Below are 22,423 nucleotides of genomic sequence, written 5' to 3' on the forward strand. Positions count from 1 at the left end.
TCTTCCTGACCCAGGAATTGAACTGGGGTCTCCTACATCACAGGTGGATTCTTTACCAACCGAGCTATGAGGGAAGCCCAGAATGATCTTAATGCTTTCTTAAAATATATATATTTTAAGAAATATACATATGTTATATATATATATAAATATGTTTATATACATTTTAAATATATATTTATTTATATATATTTAAATATATATATTTTAAAACATACATATATATGTTTTAAGAATATGCTTTCAAAGCAGTTTCACACAATCATAGGTAAGGGAATGCTAATGTAAAATAAGGGTCCTTAAGAGGTGATTTTCACTTCACAATTTCTAAAACCATACCCTTGATTCTAAGATAAAAGTTGGCATTTTCAACTGTTCTAAAAAAGGTCTAATTTTTCACCAGTAATAAAAATTTGGCTTACAACACAGTAATTATGTCAACCAATAGTCAGTTATGAAATGTATACTCAAAGTACACCAAGAACCAGAGAAATATCTTATACACATATCTTTGCCTTCCAGAAATATAAGTACTCATTATTTTCACTGGATATAGTATAGCAAAAATATGTAAAAATATAGCAAGCATTTTCAGCTTGTCAGTGGCATTAAGGGAAAACAAGAATGAGATACATCTTTAAGAAAACATGATGATTTATTCAAAGGCCAGGGACCATGACTAAGTATGATGCTTAACAAAAGGATGAAAGAAGTCGTTTACCTATATCATCTTCTCTAAAATGTTAACAGTATAAAAACAGTATTTTATTTTAAAAACATGTCATCTATAATTATGAACTGTACTTTTACTCTATTTTAGTTAGTTCTAAGTTCAATGCTTTTTTATTATGTAATTGCACCTTTCATCATGAATAATTTTAATTTTAAGAATTAGCCCTATTAGTAGAAAAATATGTATATAGTTGTTAAAGACTGAAATATATACACTCAATAGTTATTTCTGAGTGAAGGACAGTACACAATTTTAATTTACCCCTCCCATATTTTTGCATTATTTCTTTTTAAAATCTTCTATAATGATTGCACATTATATATAATAGAACAAAATAATTTTAGAAATAATAGAGTTACTGTCTTTATAGAAAATACTTTATTACCTTATATGTCAGTGATTTTAAAATAAAAATTCTGTGATTTTAAAAATAAGATTTCCCCAAAAAATTAAAAATAGAGTTTCCATGTGCTCAATTGCTTCAGATATAACCGATTCTTTGAGACCCTATGGACTATAGCCTGCCAGGCTACTCTGTCCATGGGATTCTCCAGGCAAGAATACTGGAGTGGGTTGCTGTGCCCTCCTCTAAGGGATCTTCCCAACCCAGGAATCAAACCCACCTCTCCTGCATTGCAGATGGATTCTTTACAGCTGAGCCACCAGGGAAGCCTCCAGAGTCACCATACCATCCAGCAATCCCACTTCTGGGTATTTATCCAGAAAAACTCTAATTCAAAAAGATACAAGGACTCCTATTTCGTAGCAGCACTGTTCACAATAGCCAAGATATGGAAACAACCCAAATGTCCCTCAACAGTTGAATGGATAAAGAAGATGTGGTACACACACACACATATACATACACATACACAATGGAATACTACTCAGCCATAAGAACAATACGAGAGATTATCATACTAACAGAAGTCAGAAAGAGAAAGTCAAATACCATATGATATTACTTACACGTGGAATCTAAAATATGATACAAATGAAGTTATTTATGGGACAGAAACAGACTCATAGACATAGAGACAAACTTGTGGTTGCCAAGGGGGAGGGGACAGGGGAGGGATGAATTGGGATTAGCAAATACAAACTATTATATATCGGATGGACAAACAATAAAGTCCTACTGTGTAGCACAAGGAACTGCATTCTATAAATCATAATGGAAAAGAATATGAAAAATAATGTATATGACATGTACAACTGAATCATTTTGCTCTACAGCACAAAATAACATAACACTAAGTCAACTATAGTTCAATAAAATAAATTTAAAAATAAAATGTTTTCATTGATTTCACCTCTGTTTTCAGGACTCTCAACCATGTTATACACAAATTGATAGTATGATAGAATATGTATTAGAGTGGTTCCATGAATGTGAGCTCCATAGAGGAGACCAGTTTTACAGAAATCAAACAGTTCACTGGGTTTCCCAGGTGGTGCTAGGGGTAAAGAACCCACATGCCAGTGCAGGAGACTTAAGAGACCTCAGTGTAATCCCTGGGTTGGAAAGATCCCCTGGAGGAGGGCTTGGAAACAAACTCCAGTATTCTTGCCTGGAGAATACCATGGACAGAGGAGCCTCATGGGCTACAGTCCATGGGGCTGCAGAGAGTCAAACATGACTGAAGCAGCTTAGCGCGCACTAATGCATGCAAACAGTTCATTAAAAGGCAATACTGAAATTCCAGTTCTCTGTGCTTTCAATGTCAGCTATAACAGTATAAAATCACCAAAAGCCAGAAACAGAACCTGTGAGCAGAGACCACGGAAGAATCTGGTCAGTAAAAATTCTTCATAGGTAAACTAATGTCTCAGCACAAAAGCAGAGACATTTATGGGGAAATGTTCCAAAGGCTATTGCCTTGTGCGAGAACTGTTTCGAGATTTTAAAAATATTCATAGCTTTGGAGTCAGTATTTCTGCTTCGAGGTCTCCCCATGAAGAAAGAAATTTAAAATGTGCACAAAACTTATGTCCAAGTATGTCAGTGCAATGGTGAATTTTTTAACTTATTTTTTTGTTACAAAGGAAAAATGGCTATCATAATAGGCAATACAATCAGAGATTTTTTTGAAAGTTAAATAAAAATGTTCCCCTTGCACTCATATTCTCATTTATCTTCCATTTTGATCTGTTTTTTAGGCTTATTTTTTATATTTTATTAAAGTATAGTTGATTTACAATGTTGTGTTAATTCTCACTGTATAGCAAAATGATTCAGTTGCATATATATGCACATTTTTCTCAAATTCTCTTCCATTATGGTTTATCACAAGGTATTAAACATAGTTCCCTGTTGTACAGTAAGACCTTGTTTATCCATTCTCTACATAATAGTTTGCATTTGCTAATCTCACCCTCCCAATCCTTTCTTCTCTCTCCTGCCTCCTCCATTTTGATCTTTCTAAAGCAGCCAAATTAAAAGATTAGTGCAGATTTTTCACATCTAACATATAATCATATACTAACACACACACTCAGGTCTTTTTTTTCAGTTAAAAAAAAAGTAAGATTTTAAAATTGCTTTATAATTTGCTTTTTTTTACTCAACAATATTATGATGGATATCTTTCCAAATCAATATATTCTCATAGTTAATGCGACTAAGTTACCAACTCTATTAATATTTGTTAAACATTTGAGTCTTTACTACATTTTTCTTTTTGCCATGGCAAGGAATGATAAAGGTAATATGCATAGTTTTATTTTATTTCTATAAGAAAACCCCTCTCATTTAAAATGCACTTATACAGAATGTTGCTAGATCAATGGAGGCATGTATGCAAGACATTTTGAAATGTAAATATACGTGTCTGTTTTGTATTTGCATTTCCATTGGAATAACCCAGCCCCTGTTTTGCTCAGTTCAGTTCAGTTCAGTTGCTCGGTCACGTCCAACTCTTTGCAACCCCATGGACTGCAGCACACCAGGCCTCCATGTCCATCACCAATTCCTGGAGTTTACCCAAACTCATGTCCATTGAGTTGGTGATACCATCCAACCATCTTATCCTCTGTTGTCCCCTTCTTCTCCCGCCTTCAATCTTTCCAAGCATCAGGGTCTTTCAAATGAGTCAGCTCTTCGCATCAGGTAGCCAAAGCATTGGAGTTTCAGCTTCAACATCAGTCCTTCCAATGAACACCCAGGACTGATTTCCTTTGGGATGGACTGGTTGGATCTCCTTGCAGTCCAAGGGACTCTCAAGAGTCTTCTCCAACACCACAGTTCAAAAGCATCAATTTTTTGGCGCTCTGCCTTCTTCACAGTCCAACTCTCACATCCATACATGACCACAGGAAAACCATAGCCTTAACTAGACGGACCTTAGTTGGCAAAGTAATGTCTCTGCTTTTGAATATGCTATCTAGGTTGGTCATAACTTTCCTGCCAAGGAGTAAGCGTCTTTTAATTTCATGGCTGCAGTCACCATCTGCAGTGATTTTGGAGCCTAAAAAAGCTAGAGGCATCCATTTACCTCCTGGAGAACTAGGACTGCTATAGTAGAAAGAATGAAAAGAGACAGATTATGGAGGTATTCAGCTTTCTATAGTAAAATAATATTTCTGAAGACTTTAGGAATGTGATTGTTACAGAAATAATGAAAAGAGAAAGATGAATGTCAGATTTCTCCAGCAATAACAGGAACTGAGGACACCACAATTAGACAATAGTGTCAGGCAGCTGGCTGGGAGCCTGTAGAGCGGGTAGGAGGGTGCTTCACTACATGAGGTCCTGGGGATCTCTGACAGCCTTGGGGGTGAATGAGTGACTAGCCAGTCCAGGGTTCCAGACCTGGAGATCAGGCCTCATTACTGAAACCCACCCTGGGCAGTGGTTTGGAGCAGAGATAACCTCATGTTTACCAGCTCTTCCATACACCCAGCTAAGTGACTATCCATAGAAGGTAGGCAAGTGACTCATCTCTCCTGCCTTTAGTTTTTCCATCTGTAAAGTGGGGATTCTGTTTCCCAGTGAGATCAATTACAGAAAATACTCAGCTCAAACTGTAGACTTACCAAGAATCACTGAATGGTAGCAATTATCATCTTTAAAAGGTGAAGGATTTAGGGAAGAAGGGGTCCCTGCTTCCCAGCGCCCTCAACAAGATTTAGGAAGACAAGGACTATCAGCATCTTCCCTACCCCCAGCTGAGATCAAGTGAGCCCTCATACGTTCTGGGTGAATAAATGTCCCTTCTTTTACAGACTTTCCTTTCTTCCACTACCTTAGTTCAGTAAATTTTATTACAGTTGAATGTTTGGCTTTTTACTCAGAAATATCTTGTTACTTGATTTTGAAACTTTTAGAAAATATTATTTGACTTATCACTGTTTTACTAGAAGCAATCAGAGCACCTTTTACTTTTCCTCTTTCACCTCCAGTTTTTGTTAGATATATATTTACCTTTTTAAATGCCATGTCTTGAAAAAATTTCTGATGTTATTTCATTGTGATATGCCTGTTCATATTTTTCCCCTTCTCTGAGATTTTATTTCAGAAGCTATATTTTGCTGGGATGTCATGCATTTCTTTGCACTTTTCCAATTTTCTGCCATCTTTTTTTCTTGAAATGGGCTTTCACCATCAGATAACTGATCGTCTTTGGCAGATTGAATTTTTTGTCTTTCTGGACTGAGGGATTATCAGTGGACAAACTAGGAAATTCCCACCTCTGCGGTTAAAGTCTTGAGGAAGAAGCCCACTGGCACGAAGTCTCTTTACAATGTGATCAACTGCACTTTCCAACTATAGAGACAAGGAGCAACTAACTGCCCAGCTGAAGTCCAGCCAAGTACTCCCCGCTTCAGAGCTCCCCCATGGGTCCCTATAACAACTACAAATGCCGATCCTGTCTCAGATTATCCACTGGAACTGACCAGCCTTGTCTGTTTCCACCACAATGAATAGGGACCTACACTGGCTGTCGTTCCTGGAAAACTTGGGAGAACTCATCAAATCAGAAGCATCTTCCACCATTCTGTCTTCCAAAGCAAGAGAACTGAGCGCATGGCATTAGGGATGTAAACTCAGATACTATCTTTTCAGAGTTACTTCTGGTCTTGTTCAAACATACCTTTATCTGTAACATGGGCATATGCATCTCTGGGACAAAGCTAACCAGTAATTCAATACCATTTCTAACACAATGCCCAAATTTCACAATAATCATTAAATTAAGGACAGAAATATACACTTATCTTAAAAAGGCACACAACAGACACTTGGCAGGTGTCAAATGAACAAGTGATTTTCAGCTATTCCTGAGACACTTGACTATTCAGGACATGTGCTGTTTTGCTGAGGCATGGTTAGCAATCCACTGCATGGTGGGATTGGTGAGCTGGGAATCTCTTATCCGGTACTGCAGCTTCCTAGGTGGCGCTAGTGGTAAAGAACCCATCTGCCAATGCAGGAGATGTAAGAGACCCGGATAAGAGACACAGGTTTGATCCCTGGGTTGAGAAGATCCCTTGAAGCAGGAAATGGCAATCCACTCCATTATTCTTGCCTGGAGATTTCCATGGACAAAGGAGCCTGGTGGACTACAGTGTCTGGGGCCACAAAAAGTCAGACACGACTCAGCTACAGTCTATAGGCCCACAAAGAGTCAGACATGACTCAGCTCACACACACACACACACACACACACACATATCAGGTATTGAGAGAGTCTAACTGTGCACCAGCATTTCAACCTGACTTCGATGTACACTTATTTTGTCTATTCTACTCAACATCTACTTCAGAGGAATTCTCAAGAAAGATCTAAGGACATTCTTAGATGTTTTAATGCAGGAGACCCGGGTTTGATCCCTGGGTTGGGAAGATCCCCTGGAGAAGGAAATGGCAACCCACTCCAGTACTCTTGCCTGGACAATCCCAAGGATGGGGAAGCCTGGTGGGCTACAGTCCATGGGGTCGCAAAGAGTCGAACACAACCAAGCGACTTCACTCACTCACTTACACAGGATGCAGCGACGTAAGAAGAAAGGTCTGTATGTAAGAGCACATGTAAGCGAGCCTGTGAGGAACAGGTTCTGCTGATGCGCCCCTCACACTGCTATGCAACAGCAGCACGAGGTCTGTGCTTACTGCACTGTCGATGCCTAAGAAAACTAAAAGGAGCCGGATGGATATGCTACATGAAAATAACCAAAGAACGATAAACCAAGTGAAACACCTGGGCAGGCTTTAGTGGTTTAGGAAATGGGTTTGACTGAAGAGGAATGAATAGAAGAGAAAAAGGGAATTTAGAAATTTGTGTAAAACATACATCATTTTTCTTTGTATTTCTAACACCAAAGGAAATGCAGTGGGAAATACAAAATTGTATCTCTGTCTTACCTTGGAAGATCGGAACGTAAATGCAGTTGATTTGACATCAGCTTTTTCTTTGTCCATGAGTAGAAGGCTTTTGTCTTCCATGAGACTCAAGTATTTTCCCGTTGTGACATGGCGTAGTCGAAAAGGTTGTCCCCACCTTATGTGGCTTCCACTCCACCTAACAAAAAATGTTAAGACTTGATCCAATAGCAAACACAATGACAGGAGAAACAACAATTAAAATGTATACGTCAGACAATGAACAAGGAGGTTTTACATATACTGTCTTCTTGAGTGTTTCCAAAAACCTTATGATGGTGGTATATTTTTATTTCACAAGTAACAAAATGGTTATTTGGAATGGTTATAGGTAATCTTCAATGCCATATAGATAATAATAAATAGAAGCAAAATTTATCTCAAGGTCTTCTGACATCAAATATAATACTATCCACACCAAACACTACTAAGATTACTAAAACTTGTGTTCTGAGTTAATTTCTAATCACCAGTCACAAATAAAGACATTATGAGATTAAAATGACACTTTAGACTTATAAAACTCATAAATTAGGATTGACTGGTTTTTTCTTGGATTTGAACAGATTTGAAAGCAAGTGGTATTAGAGTCAATGCCTAATTATGTTAACTGGAATTCATATATACAAACTGAATTAGATATTTGTCTGAAAAAAAGAAATCCCATCCTATGCTTTAAATTTTAATAATATGGAACAATGATATCAATAAAAACCAAGGAACAAAAGAGACAAATGAAGAAACTAAATTTGAATAGGGTCAAGAGAAAAAAATCATGAGAAAAATTACATGCAGAACACAGAAAATGCAAACTAAAGCTGCACAAAAAAGATAAAAAGCAAAGTTGTGATCATCAAAATCTGCTTTTAAAAATAGTGGATTTCAGATAGAGAAGAAAAGAAAAATGAAGATACAGACCATTCTCGCATTGTACAGAACTATGTTAACCGAAAACTATACACAAGAGAACCTTGTCCTCACTATGGTAAAGAGTGGAAAGAAGGTTCCAATAATGAAGACTTTCAGTTATGCTAGTGTGCAAAGCAAGGACAGCCTCTTATCAATGATAAGAAATGTGCTAAAAATCAAATACTTTTTTCCAATAAAGTAAAAATAAAAAAGATTCACCATGCCCATAAAGCCGAGAGAAAATAATGACAGTAAAATTGCTATCAGACAAATTAAAATTCAAGGCAAAAAGTATAAAGGAGATATTATTGTCATTGTGGAGTTATTAAGTCATGTCCAACTCATTTGCGATCCCACGGACGGTAACCCGCCAGGCTCCTCTGTCCATAGAATTTCCCAGGCAAGATTACTGGAGTGGATTGTCACTTCCTTCTCTAGGGAATCTTCCTGAGCCAGAGATCAAACTCACATCTCCTGCTTGGCAGGCAGGTTCTTTACTACTGAGCCACCTGGGAAGCCCATAAAAGGATACAGTTGATTACTTTACAATGAGAAAGATGTACTCTAAAAAGAATGTACTATGTCATGAAGCTTCACATGCCAATGGCAAACAGAAAATGAAACACAAGACACACAAGCATAAATTTTTAAAAGATAATTACAGTAGAAGCTCTTACCACTACAAAACGAATCAAACAGATAAAAAGAAATATTAGAGGATTCCAATATGATTTATTAGTTAATAAACTTCTTTTCATACAGAATCATTAAAAACTTTTAGATTCTATAAATTACGAACACTATTTTTATCTTTTTTAGATTTGCAGATTTATTAATGCCAATTTTCAACAAATTATCTTTAAGTCAATTTTATGCTGTTGTTGCACTATAAAGAAAGCGGAGCACCGAAGAATTGATGTTTTTAAACTGTGGTGTCGGAGAAGACTCTTGAGAGACCTTTGGACTACAAGGAGATTCAACCAGTCCATCCTAAAGGAAATTGGAAGGACTGATGTTGAAGCTAAAACTCCAATACTTTGGCCACCTCATGCAAAGAGCTGAAAAGACCCTAATGCTGGGAGAGATTGAGGGCAGGAGGAGAAGGGGACAACAGAGGATGAGATGGTTGGATGGCATCACCGACTCAATGGACATGAATTTGGGTAAACTCCAGGAGTTGGCGATGGACAGGGAGGCCTGGCGTGCTGCAGTTCATGGGGTCACAAACAGTCGGACACAACTGAATGACTGAACTGAACTGAATGCTGTTTCCCTAACCTGGATTTATTCTTAACCTGAAGTATTAGCCTGGAAAATTAATACTAGAATGATACTGTAATAATTTCAAGATTTACATGGAAATGTTTATAAAGATAATTACTTTGGATAAGTCCTCCTACTAAAATAATAACCATGTACCAATAAATCCTGATAATAACACTGCTGCTGCTAAGTCGTGTCAGTCGTGTCCGACTCTGTGCGACCCCATAGACGGCAGCCCACCAGGCTCACCCGTCCCTGGGATTCTCCAGGCAAGAACACTGGAGTGGGTTGCCATTGCCTTCTCCAGATAATAACACAGTAGTGCCTTAAAAATGAAATTTAATTTTGTTTACCAACAATAGCATGTTAAAGCATTTCTACTCTCGTAATAGAAAAGCTTTGTGTATTCCCCTCATAAAATTAAGTATAGTGTTTGCAGATGCTATAAGAAAGCAATTATTTTTAATACCATTCGATTATTTCAAGGAGCATTTGAATATTTTATCAAATAATGACTTCTCCTAACCAGAGAAAACAACTTCATTTTCAAATAGTCCATAAGTATGTCCAAATACATACTTTCACCAGAACTTCTAGAGAGTATTCTGGATCCCATGTTCAAATCTATTTGGGCTCATATCTAACAGGGTTCATATAATAAGCACTCTTCTCAATCTACCAAGGGAATTCTGTTAGAAATGGAATGAACTTGTCCAATTCTCAGTCAAACATTGTGAAGTCTAACCACATTTTCTTTAGCTCACAAGCGCTCAAATTAGCTCATCTCATGTGTCCATGGTCCAAAAGAACAGAGGACAAGGCCAGGAGAATCAAGAGTAAGAAACTAATATTTCAGTAAAAACTGAAAACAGTTGAAATAAAGTAGTTATATAAACCAGTTTCCTATGTTAACATATTAGACAACCGTTCCCCATGTATTATCTACATTTACTTGTAAATATCTCAAAGGAATGAGGATATTAATTATTAAAAACATTATAAAATAAAAAAGTAGAATTGTAAGTATACATAATGTGTATTTATAATTGCAGTGATCATTCCTATTACAGAAGCCAACATATATCCTACGTATAATAGTCTTAAACTTTGCATTGGGGTATAATACAGGAATGTGTTTTCTATTACATCTGACTCCCCAAATTAAAGCTTACTTCATTAAAAAGTTCATGATACTGAAAAACTTTTGACAATTAATTATTTGTAAGAGATTGCAATATAAAATATATAATCACTGGACTACATAAATTACAACAAATATATAGTTTGGCACCTCACTGGAAAAAAAAAACCATATGGTATCCCAAAGATTGCAATATAAACATTGACCTTTGGAATATAGTTCTGTTATACACATAAACAGAAATTTGAGTATCACTTTCAAAATAAAAGAAACGTAAGTAATAATGTGACCACTGAATATAAAAAGAACACATGCAAATTAAATGCAATCTAATTTATATATTTACAGTGATGCCAAAGGAGGTCAAAGATGCAATCAAATCTTTTAAAAAAAAAAACTTCAATGAAGAAATCCATTGTGATATTTTCAAGAGTATTTCTGTAATTAGAGCTCATCAATAACATGCGGACAATGAAAAGCAAGTTTCATCAGGCTTTCAGGAGCTCTTATCCTTTTTTTTAAATAAGTGATAGACAGATTTAGGACCTGACTTCCTCAAAAAAAAAAAAAAAAAAAAAGATAACACGATAATTTAAGTACATGATTTGTGAAGGGTAGGTAGATCTACAAATGTGAAAAAACATTGAAATCTGTTTATAAAGGTGCTATTTCATCTCTAATTAAGCTGTCATTTTTAATAATACACAAGGCAAATTACAGAAATATATGTATATATTTGGAATTCTCTTCCCTAGATTCTCTATATAATTTATGAAGCACATAAAGGCTACGAGCTTTCTTCCTTTTGCTTTATAAGTCATCTCTTCTATTTCCATCCCATTAATAGATTCACTGCCCATAAAATTTTACTTTTAAGTTCAAGATTTATCAGTTTTAATATTTCAGTGGGTTTGACTAACTGTGAATTTATATAGAAAGAAACAGTATTATCAATTAATTGAAACATTATCAATTAATATAGAGCACTTTTTAAAAGTTGCATATTTACAGTAAGAAAATATAGAAATAAATTTAATTTACATGCATATTTTTGTTGAGTAGGAGTAGAGAGTGTGAGCAGAAAATCAATCATAAAAAATCTGTTTGGGGTAAAATTCTGTCATGGGAGAGTAAGCTAATACGATTTCAATGAGAAAGATGAACAACATATTTTTTCACTGTTAAAGAGACCATGTTCATGCATTTTTAAATAAATAAAGATGGGTATTAAATTGCAGCAGTACACAAGTTCAATGGGATATTTTTATGAGTGTAGTTTACCCATGTTATCATAAAATATCACTACTTACAATACACTGTAAGTTAGATTCCATGCATCTATTTAAACTGATAATGAAAAAAATTCTATGTTGAGCCTAGCAATGTTCAAGGAAATACAAAGTATTTGAAATTATTACACAGAGTACATAAGCAAAAAAAAAAAAAACCGTGAAGACCACTGAACTATTTTAATCATTAATCTCAAAATATCAAGTTAATAAAATACAGCAATTCCATAATAAGACAGTTCCCTACACACATCCATGGAAGTCTATTACCCTAAATCAATAAAATTTTAAAGTGTAATATAACAGGGAACAAATACATTGAAAACTCTGATTTCTGGACAAAAATGACCTTCTAATCTTTTCTTTTAATTTGATTGACATTTAAATTCTATCTAAAATAGTTCAAATGACACCTTTATCATGAGTATTGCATTTACTTAGAGTAACTAAAAGTCAATCTCTGGACAGCTTTTTGAAGTCACCAGAAAAAAGAAGATAATCATTATTTGTATAATGAATACACAGTGAGTCTGTTTTCAATTCACATTTCTCACTCGGTTATCAAGCTAGTTTTAAGTAAAGATAGTGACTGCTAGTGATGACTCTCACAACCTCATTCGGGTTCAAGTTTCCACTTTTTTACATATGCCTTTGTAATCTGAAATGTGAAATGTAATCTGAAATGCGATTCAGATCAAGCCCGGATCTCTAATGTGCGACAGGCCTGCAAACTATTTGTCCTGACTCCAAACCTTACATCACTCTGCACTGGGAGCTCTTCCTGCCAGGAGAGGCACAGACTGGGATGAATCAATAACACAAAACCAAATGAGGCTAAAAATTAGCAGATGGTATAAAACCATTGCTTACTACCTGGTGAATGTAGGCTGCTGCTGCTGCTGCTAAGTCACTTCAGTCGTGTCCGACTCTGTGCGACCGCATAGACGGCAGCCCACCAGGCTCCCCCGTCCCTGGGATTCTCCAGGCAAGAACACTGGAGTGGGTTGCCATTTCCTCCTCCAGTGCATGAAAGTGAAACGTGAAAGTGAAGTCGCTCAGTCGTGTCTGACTCTTTGCGACCCCATGGACTGCAGCCCACCAGGCTCCTCCATCCATGGGATTTTCCAGGCAAGAGTACTACTGTGGGATGCCATCACCTTCTCCAGAATGTAGGCTAGTGAAAGGTAAATAAATGCAGGGGGAAGGTAAAAAATGAGAGTGTTTCATCTATGTGTTGTTTGTTAGCATGACCATTTTGCAGAAAAGTTCAACAGCACTAGATATATGGGGTTGGCCAAAAAGTTCATTGAGGCCGTTTCCGTAAGACGTTACAGAAATGAACATCTTGGCCGGCCCAATCTTTTGTACCCAAACCATCGGGAGGTATTCAGAAGTTCTACTTACGCAACTCTTAGTGTCTCTAGTCGCCACAGGGAACGTGCGTGAACCGATACAGCACCACCTTCGTAATGAACAGTTCTGTTAAAAAAAAAAAAAAAAAGACTATAAAAAGCCCGATTTTAACGTTGTATTCTTAGACTCTATTTTTCAAGTCAATTAAGAAAGAAAGTAAATGGGAAAGCTTTGGATAAACAGTAAAAGCTATACTTTTTGGTAGGAGATAATATAGCTGGAAATATAAACAACAGTAATAACAGTGATCTAAATAAACAATTGATTCAAACACATTTCTTTGCCATTTACTCCCTGTAATCCCATCCATCCTCTCTCCCTCACCCTGGCCATTGTTTTCTCTCTCCCAGTGAATACTTTCACTATTAAATTTAAGTCTATAAAAGTACTCTGTTCTGAGTTTAAGTGCTGTTGGAGTGTAATATATTATAGCTTCCCAGGTGGCTTGGTGGTAAAGAATCCACCTGCCAAGCAGAAGATGCAAGTTTGATCTCTGTGTCGGGAAGATCCCCTGGAGAAGGGAATGGCTACCCACTCTATTATTCATGCCTGGGAAACCCCATAGACAGAGAAGCCAGGTGTATTATAGTCCACAGGGTCACCAAAGAGTCAGACAACGACTTAGCAACTAAACGATGACAAAGAACAGTTCTCCTATTTTTTTTTTCCTTCTTACTATTTATTTGTTGGGAAAAAAAAGTTATCATTTGTCCTGGAGTACTTTCTACCTTCTGATTTTGCTGATGACATCTTCACAGTGTTTTTTTAACATCTGCCTCTAAGTTGGTAGTTAGATTAAAAAATCTAGAAACTTGCTCATGTTTAAGATTGAGATATTTTGGCAAGAACACTTCAGAAAATGGTGTTTGCCTTCCTATTACATCACATCAGGAGGTAACAATGACTACTTTTTAACTTTTTATAGTAAAATTAACTCAAGATCACCCTGACCCATCCACTAGAACTTAAGAATTTTAGGTACCTCAGTGACGAGGGTCCTCAGCAGGAATTGTCAACTGTGGTTGTGAATATAATCATGGGGATAGCTTTTAGAATCCTGACATATTGCCCTTAACACTGGCCAAATTAAACTAAATTTGGAATCCCCAGCTGGTCATAAGAGGGAGCCAAAGTTGGGAAACTACAATCTGTATCAGTTTCTACCCAGAAGTACTACTGACACTTTGGTCCGGGTGATTCTCTGCTATGAGGGGCTATCCCCTGCACTGTAGGGAAGTTGACACATTCCTGGCCTCTATCAACTACACACAAACACAAGCCATCCAAGTCGTGACCCACAACTTGAGTCACAACTTGTATGAGATCACCCAAGTTGTGACAATCTAAAATGCTTTCAGATAAGATGAACTGACTTCTGGGGACAAGATTACTCGTAATGTCAAAACACTGTTATATATCAGTAGTACTCAATCTTTAGTGAATACTGGAACCATCTTTCAAGTTTTTTAAAATACAGATTGCTGGAGGGAAGCAACCTAAATGTCCATCAAAAAATGAATGGATAAGGAAGTTGTTGTACATATATACAAAGGAATATTACTCAGCGATATAAAGGAACAAAATTGGTCATTTTTTAGTGATGTAGAGGGACCTAGAGTCTGTCACACAGAGTGAAGTGAGTCAGAAAAACAGTATGTATATTAAGGCAGGTATACCGGACTCTAGAAAAATGTTACCAATAAATCAATTTGCAGAGCAGGAATTTGACACCGACACAGAAAACAGACACGTGGACACAAGGGGAAGAGGAGGGTGGGGCAAACGGAGAGAATCAGCACGGATATATATACCCTATGGGCTTCCCTGGTGGCTCAGACAGCAGAGCATTCACCTGCAATGCAGGAGAAGCGGGTTTGACCGCTGGGTTGGAAAGATCCCCTGGAGAAGGGAATGGCAATACATTCCAGTATTCTTGCCGGGAGAAATCCATGGACAGAGGGAGCTGCTGGGCTACAATCCACGGGGTCCCACAGAATTGGACATGACTAAGCAACTAACACTTTCACTTTTCTATCTACACTGTCATGTGTAAACTAGATGTGGGAAGTGGGAAGCTGCTGTATAGCACAGGAAGCTCAGACTGGTGCTCTGTAATGACCTAGAGGGGTGCGATGGGGGTAGGTGGGTGGGATGCTTCAGAAGGAAGGGATTATGTGTATACAGATTGCTGATTCACTTCACTGTACCAAAGAAACTAACACAACAGTGTAAAGCAATTATAACCTAAGAAAAACATAAAAACATATTGGTTGTATGTTATAATCACATGGAAATCTTTAAAAACCCCAGACAATTCTCAGACCATTAAATTAGAATCTCTGGGTATGAACTTGAAAAGTAATGAGTGACAAAATATAGATATATGTTCACATGCGTTTGTGTACTATATTGTACATAGTGATAGATACACCCAAACGTAGATTTTTTTAAATTTGTTTCTAATTGGAGGATAATAGCTTTATAATATTGTGTTTGTTTCTCCCAGACTTTTAATAAAGATCTCATACTTGGCCATAAAGAAAATTTTATAAGATTTTTTTAAGTGTAGCTATTTACTCACATATTTTCTGATCATAACAAATAAAACGGGAATAAATACTAACATGATGAAGAAAACAACAATTCAGAAAAGTAAGAAACTCTTCTAAATTACTTATAGGTCCAAGAGGAAATAGAAATTATACCCTAACCAGAACATAATTTATAAAAGAAAACTTCATAACACATTTATGATGGACAGGTAAACTTTTAGAGACTGAATACTACAATCCTTAATTATTGAAGAAATAATGAAATCCAACAAACCAAAGAATTGTCTGAAGAGATTAGAGAATGCAAAAGCATGTGTACAGCTTTCTGTTCACTAACTCTATTGAACTAATGAACCAAACAATGTTACAGCTACAGAGAAAAAAGAAAGTGTGTGACGATATTATTTGTAATGAAATTTTTAAAGTTTTCTACTTCATAAATCAGAAGTCACTGAAATTTTACTGAATAGGAATTCTTAAAATATGCATACCTGTTAACCAACAATATGTGCCTTGTTCAACAATACTTTAAAAAATCCCAGGATTCAGGCTGTAAATTATGGCCTACAAAAAAACATTATCCTCCAATATAACAAACTTCATTAACGAACTCATATTTCAGGCTGATCACATAAAACTGCCCAAAGAAGTCCTTTAAAGTTATTCTTTTAAAAAGGACAAATTATTCCTGTCATCAATTCCACTTCTCAAAGTGTTATAATATTGTTCACTGAATGAAAGTAGTGAGCTGTTTTTGTATTTTCAGCTATAGAATACTCTTTAAGCCTATCTCAGATGTCAAACCACTTATTTCTCAGCAAAAAGCAGGCACTTTGACAGTCGGGATAGCTCATCTTCAGAGTCTAAGCCCCAGAAAAATCTAGCATTAGCATACGGATAAAAGCATATGTCCTTACAAAGATTTCACAGCCTGACAGTTTGGCATTTATCAGCATGTATTTATACCAAAATTTTACAGGATACACAGTTCCAATTAGTGGGCTTCAGGACAGAATCATAAAACACATTGTTAATAAAAGATTCAAGGCTTAAAGAGACCCCTCCCTTCTGCAGAAAAACTAGAAACATCCAGAATAATTTGATCATATAGTTTTATCAAATATTTGGGTACTTGGTGACCCACACAAGTTGACACATAAAATTAAACATCACAATAACTAATTCAGAGAAAATTCAATTCATCTATCTATATTTCTCAATCTGTAATTAATATCCACATTGCAAGGGATTCCTATTTTCCTCTCCAAGATAATGATAGATAAATTCAGTGTTTCAGAACAGGTCTATGTGCAGGTCTATGTCCCAATGAAACTTTATTTAGAAAAACAAGTAGTGGGCCAGATTTAAGCCACAAGTTGAGTTTGCTGACACCAATCCAAAAGATCATACCCGTATTATTGTTAATTTTAATCTCAGAGAGAGGCAGCTATATGAAATTTAAGGTCTAAAGTTCTCATAATTGTTTTAGTCAGGGTCCCTCAGAGAAATAGAACTATTCACATATATATGCCCATATGTACATACATATGCATATATGTATGTGTATATATATATATGCACCTATATATACATGCAATTTTATATAAAGAGTTTACTATAAGTAGACTGTTCTTGAAATTATGGAGGCTGATAAGTTTTAAGATATGCTGTAGACCCAAAGTGATGATGATTTAAGCTCCAGTCCATGTCTGAGAACCAGCAAAGCCAATGGCATAGTCCTAGTCCAAAGATCACAGGTTCAGATCTCAGTTCGGTTCAAAGGGAGGATAATATTGATGTCTCAGCTCAAAGACAGTAAGCAGAAAGAGTTCCCTCTGATTCATGAACAGTCAGCCTTTTTGTTCTATTCAGGTCTTTACCTGATTAGATTAGGACTACCCACATAAGGGAAGGCAATTTTGAAGAAGTAAAGTGAAGTCGCTCAGTTGTGTCTGACTCTTTGCGACCCTGTGGACTGTAGCCCACCAGGCTCCTCCGTCCACGGGATTCTCCTGGCAAGAATACTGGAGTAGGTTGCCATTTCCTTCTCCAGGGGATCTTCCCAACCCAGGAATTGAACCAAGTCTCCCACATTGCAGGCAGGTGCTTTAACCTCTGAGCCACCAGGGAGGCAATTTTACTCTTCTATAAATTTCAATGTTAAACTCATCTAAAAGCACTCACATGAAACACCCAGAATAATTTGATCAAATAGTTTGATCAAATATTTAGGTACTTGATGACGCACTCAAGTTGACACATAAAATTCAGTTCAGTACAGTTGCTCAGTCGTGTCTGACTCTGCAACACCATGGACTGCAGCATAGCAGGCCTCCGTGTCCATCACCAACTCCTGGAGTTTACTCAAACTCATGTCCATTGAGTCGGTGATGCCATCAAATCATCTCATCTTCTGTCATCCCCTTCTCCTCCTGACTTCAATCTTTACCATCATCAGGGTCTTTTCTAATAAGTCAGCTCTTCACATCAGGTGGCCAAAGTACCGGAGTTTCAGCTTCAACATCAGTCCTTTCAATGAACACTCAGGATTGATTTCCTTTAGGATGGACTAGTTGGATCTTCTTGCAGTCCAAGGGACTCTCAAGAGTCTTCTCCAACACCACAGTTCAAAAGCATCAATTCTTCGGTGCTTAGCTTTCTTCATAGTCCATCTCTCACATCCATACATGACCACAGGAAAAACCATAGTCTTGACTAGATGGACCTTTGTTGACAAAGTAATGTCTTCGCTTTTTAATATGCTGTCTAGGTTGGTAATAACTTCCAAGGAGTAAGTGTCTTTTAATTTCATGGCTGCAGTCATCATCTGCAGTGATTTTGGAGCCCCCCAAAATAAAGTCTGCCATTGTTTCCACTGTTTCTCCATCTATTTGCCATGAAGTGATGGGACCAGATGCCATGATCTTTGTTTCCTGAATGTTGAACTTTAAGCCAACTTTTTCACTCTCTTCTTTCACTTTCATCAAGAGGCCCTTTAGTTCTTTTATACTTTCTGCCATAAGAGTGGTGTCATCTGCATATCTGAGGTGATTGATATTTCTCCCTGCAATCTTGATTCCAGCTTGTTCTTCATCTAGCTCAGCGTTTCTCATGATGTACTCTGCATATAAGTTAAATAAGCACAGTGACAATATACAGCCTTGACATAATCCTTTTCCTATTTGGAACCAGTCTGTTGTTCCATGTCCAGATCTAACTGTTGCTTCCTGACCTGCATACAAATTTCTCAAGAGGCAGGTCAGGTGGTCTGATATTCCTATCCCTTTCAGAATTTTCTATATAAAATTAAACATCACAATAACTGAAAGAAAATCCAATTTATCTATCTATATTTCTAAATCTGGAATTAATATCCACATTGCAAGGGATTCCTTCTTTCTATGATAATGATGGATAAAACCACAGTGTTTCAGAGCACTTGAAGTATCCCCCTAAAAATTTCTGTTTGATCAGTAAAGCATGAGCAACAGTACTATCTTCTGCCTGAATTACAAAAACAGCAGTTAGGTCGTTTTCAATTTACTTTTGTTTCTTCAACACAGGGAAGCCCTAAATTCAGTACATTATTTTAACACTGAAAAGCTTATAGTCAATTATTACTGCAATACCACAGACATCACCTTTTTTCTTCCAACTGAACTTTTTTCTTAACATTTACCATATGACCTTAAAGCATGGGGATAAGAAATGTTGCTATTAGAGTTCTATTTTTGAACACATTTTGGTTTCATTTTTGTCTTAATAGAGGCTGGAGTGTGTAACAAATCCTGAACAACAAAAGAAGAACAAAAAAATAATAAAAGGAAATTTACTCAGTCACATTCAATTTTGATAATGAATCAGTTACACACATTAAAAATAGAGAAAAGCAGTTTACTGACTTCTGAAGATTGCCTTGCCATTTCAGATGTTTATGATATGTTTATGTAGAATTTAGTAGGGACAAAAAAAAGTCATTATCACTGTATTTTAGTTACCACAATGCAGGACAGTAAGAATAAATAGCAGAATTCTTCATTTTTCCAAACTTAATGTTCAATAAATGAATGACAGACCACAGAATTAACTTCTTTTAAAAAATAATTTTTTTATGCTAACAAAATAGAGTTTAAAAGACACAATTGGTATCCACAGTAACTACCACTATTTATTTATCTCAAAAGAAATGTACTGCTTTAATATAAGTATGTAGCAAAAATGATTGCTTTTCTCCCTTTTTTACACACAAGTTTATAAATTTAAATAATTGAATATTCATACAATCCATTACAGCCACAGGCTAAAGAATAAAAAAAATACAGTTACATGAACAAATGAAAAAGGAATTTGAGAGAATCCAACATCCGTTCACAATGAACACTCTGTCAACCAGGAATAGAAGGCAACTTCCTCAACTTGATAAAGATTACCTAGAATTAACATCTTACTTAATGGTAAGAAACTAGATGCTTTTCCCTTAAGATCAAGAACAAGGCAAGAATTTCCCCTCTTATCATTCCTTTTCAACACTGTACTAGAAATCCTAGCTAATGCAATAAGAGAAGAAAAGGAAAGAAAAAGTATGTGGATTGAAAAAGAAAATTTTAAACTGTTTTTGTTATTAGGTGACACGATTGTCTACGTAGAAAATTCTAGAGAATCAACAACAACAAAAATAAAACTCCTGGAACTAAGTAGCAATTATAGGAAAGCTGTAGGATATAAAATTAAGGCACAAACTGGACTTCTTACACACCAGTGATGAACAACAGGAATTTGAAATTAAAACACAAGACATTTATATATCAACCAAAAAGAAAATGTACATTTCTTAGGTATCTCACAAAATATGTAAAACATTTTTTCCTAAATGTCCTATATTTTACATTTATGCCCATGATCCATTTTAATTAGATTTCATATAAAGTGTGAGGTTTGGACTGTGGTTCATTTTGGGTGTGGGCATATGGGTATCCATTTGCTTCATCTGAGTGTCGTAAGTTAGGGAAAAATTCCTTCTTCTCTTCTTTTCCTGTTCTCCCTTGTGTATAAGACACTAAGCATAATGACTTCTCTGGATTTAGTCTTTAGGGAATAAAAGTCAGGAAGGGTAGTACCCTGTAGAAACCTTAAGCTTTCTGCCAACTCTCAAATCTTCCCTGAGAAGAAAAGCACACTGGGACTGCTAGTTGCTTCATTGGGGAAAAATAATAGAAAAAATACCAGGAGAAAACATAAAATAACATCACAAAAATCACCTCACAGGCAAAAGTTCTACATGTTGGCAAGTATATGAATTTTCTCTGAAGCAGCTATAAGATACATCAGATTATCAAAACACCCACAAACCACCCCACTATTTTTTTTTAATCACTGCCTTTAAGCCTCAGATTCATGCTATAGGAACAGGGATTCTTCCCTGTAGAGTGATGTGAAGTTCAGATGCTTCCTCTTAGCCAAGGATGTGGGACTCATTGTCCTCAAAATAGTGTTCTATTCACTCAGGTTGGTAGGCTGGTTTAGTTATGATGGCATTTCTTCCCCTCCTGGAATTGCAAGTGGACAATAATCTTTTAGGAGTCACCAAAATCATACAAATGAGGGCGTCAGGCCCTCCTGAGTTAATCAGAGTGGTTCTCCACGCAGGCATCCCACTGTTCTTCTTAAACAACCTACAGGAAATGCATGCCTTTTTTTCTCCATTTTTTACTTTCACAAATACAAGATCATCAGCACTTGTGTGCAGACTCCCATATACACATAACTATATAAAAGGGGTAAAGAATGAATAATACAATCCTGGATGAAAACTAAACAGAGAGATGAACACATACACCAATAAGGACAGTATGTGACACAGGGCACTTATCTGGGGCAGTTAAAGACAATTCTACTACCAACACATCTTTAACCAAATTAAGTTCTGTGTAGTAATGTATTACCAGACCCTAGATACTGAGGCAAATCACTCACACACAATTTCCCCTGAGAGCTGACACTATCTGAATGGCAGTTTCAAAGTAATTATTAGGAAGAAAAGTTTGTTTTATTAACTTATAGGCTAACAAAAGTATCACCTTAAAATCAAGGGCAACAAAGATTCCTCCTTGCCTGAGCTTCCTCAGTGGGTAAAATAGTAAAATATGCTTTCCAACCTAAGCCACCCTCTTTTGACCTGAGCCCTGGACATACCTCTACCCTCACCCTGTTCAAGGAATAAGCCCAACGCACCTCCCCGCCACCCACACACACAATGAAGCAAACACGGGAAACTGTTACTTGATCTTGTTCCCTCCTGCTACAGCAGAGGCCCCAATAAAGCCTTGCCTGAAACAAATTTTAAAAGATATATTTTCCACAATCTCCTACAATCTCAATTTTTATAGTCAGCACACACACACCAAATGCCTAGAACCTACAAGCCCTCAATAAACATTAAATGAATTGAATTAAAGTGACTGAAAGACAGACCTACGATTAAAAGATTATTACATATTTCCTCGGTAGAATTTCTGCTTGGACCCCATCTACTATGCATGTGCCTAAGAGAGTGTTTGGCTGATCAGCTCAGCCCCAGGCAGGTGCTAAGGCAAGCTGTCAAGAATCTCTTCATCTAACAGAGAAATCAAGAAGTATATGCCTATACGGCACTTAAAGAAGTATTGCATATTTACTCAGGGCGGAGTTTGCGAGATTTCTATTGAAGTTGTTTCACAAGCAGAAAGGCCATGTTTTGAGATA

At 36.5% G+C, this 22,423-nt stretch overlaps 1 protein-coding gene across 1 annotated transcript in view; it reads right to left on the reverse strand.

The window, feature by feature from the left end:
- Positions 1 to 22,423, reverse strand: part of RYR2 (ryanodine receptor 2) — a 582,989-nt gene that overhangs the window by 414,596 nt on the left and 145,970 nt on the right. Inside the window, exons 11-12 of the mRNA XM_052640524.1 lie at positions 13,122 to 13,196; positions 7,098 to 7,254 (exon numbers count right to left, since the gene is read on the reverse strand). Coding sequence (XP_052496484.1) covers positions 7,098 to 7,254; positions 13,122 to 13,196 — 232 coding nt within the window. The remainder of the gene's footprint in view (positions 1 to 7,097; positions 7,255 to 13,121; positions 13,197 to 22,423) is intronic.

Source organism: Budorcas taxicolor, chromosome 5, assembly GCF_023091745.1.
Source record: "Budorcas taxicolor isolate Tak-1 chromosome 5, Takin1.1, whole genome shotgun sequence".
NCBI lineage: Eukaryota > Metazoa > Chordata > Mammalia > Artiodactyla > Bovidae > Budorcas > Budorcas taxicolor.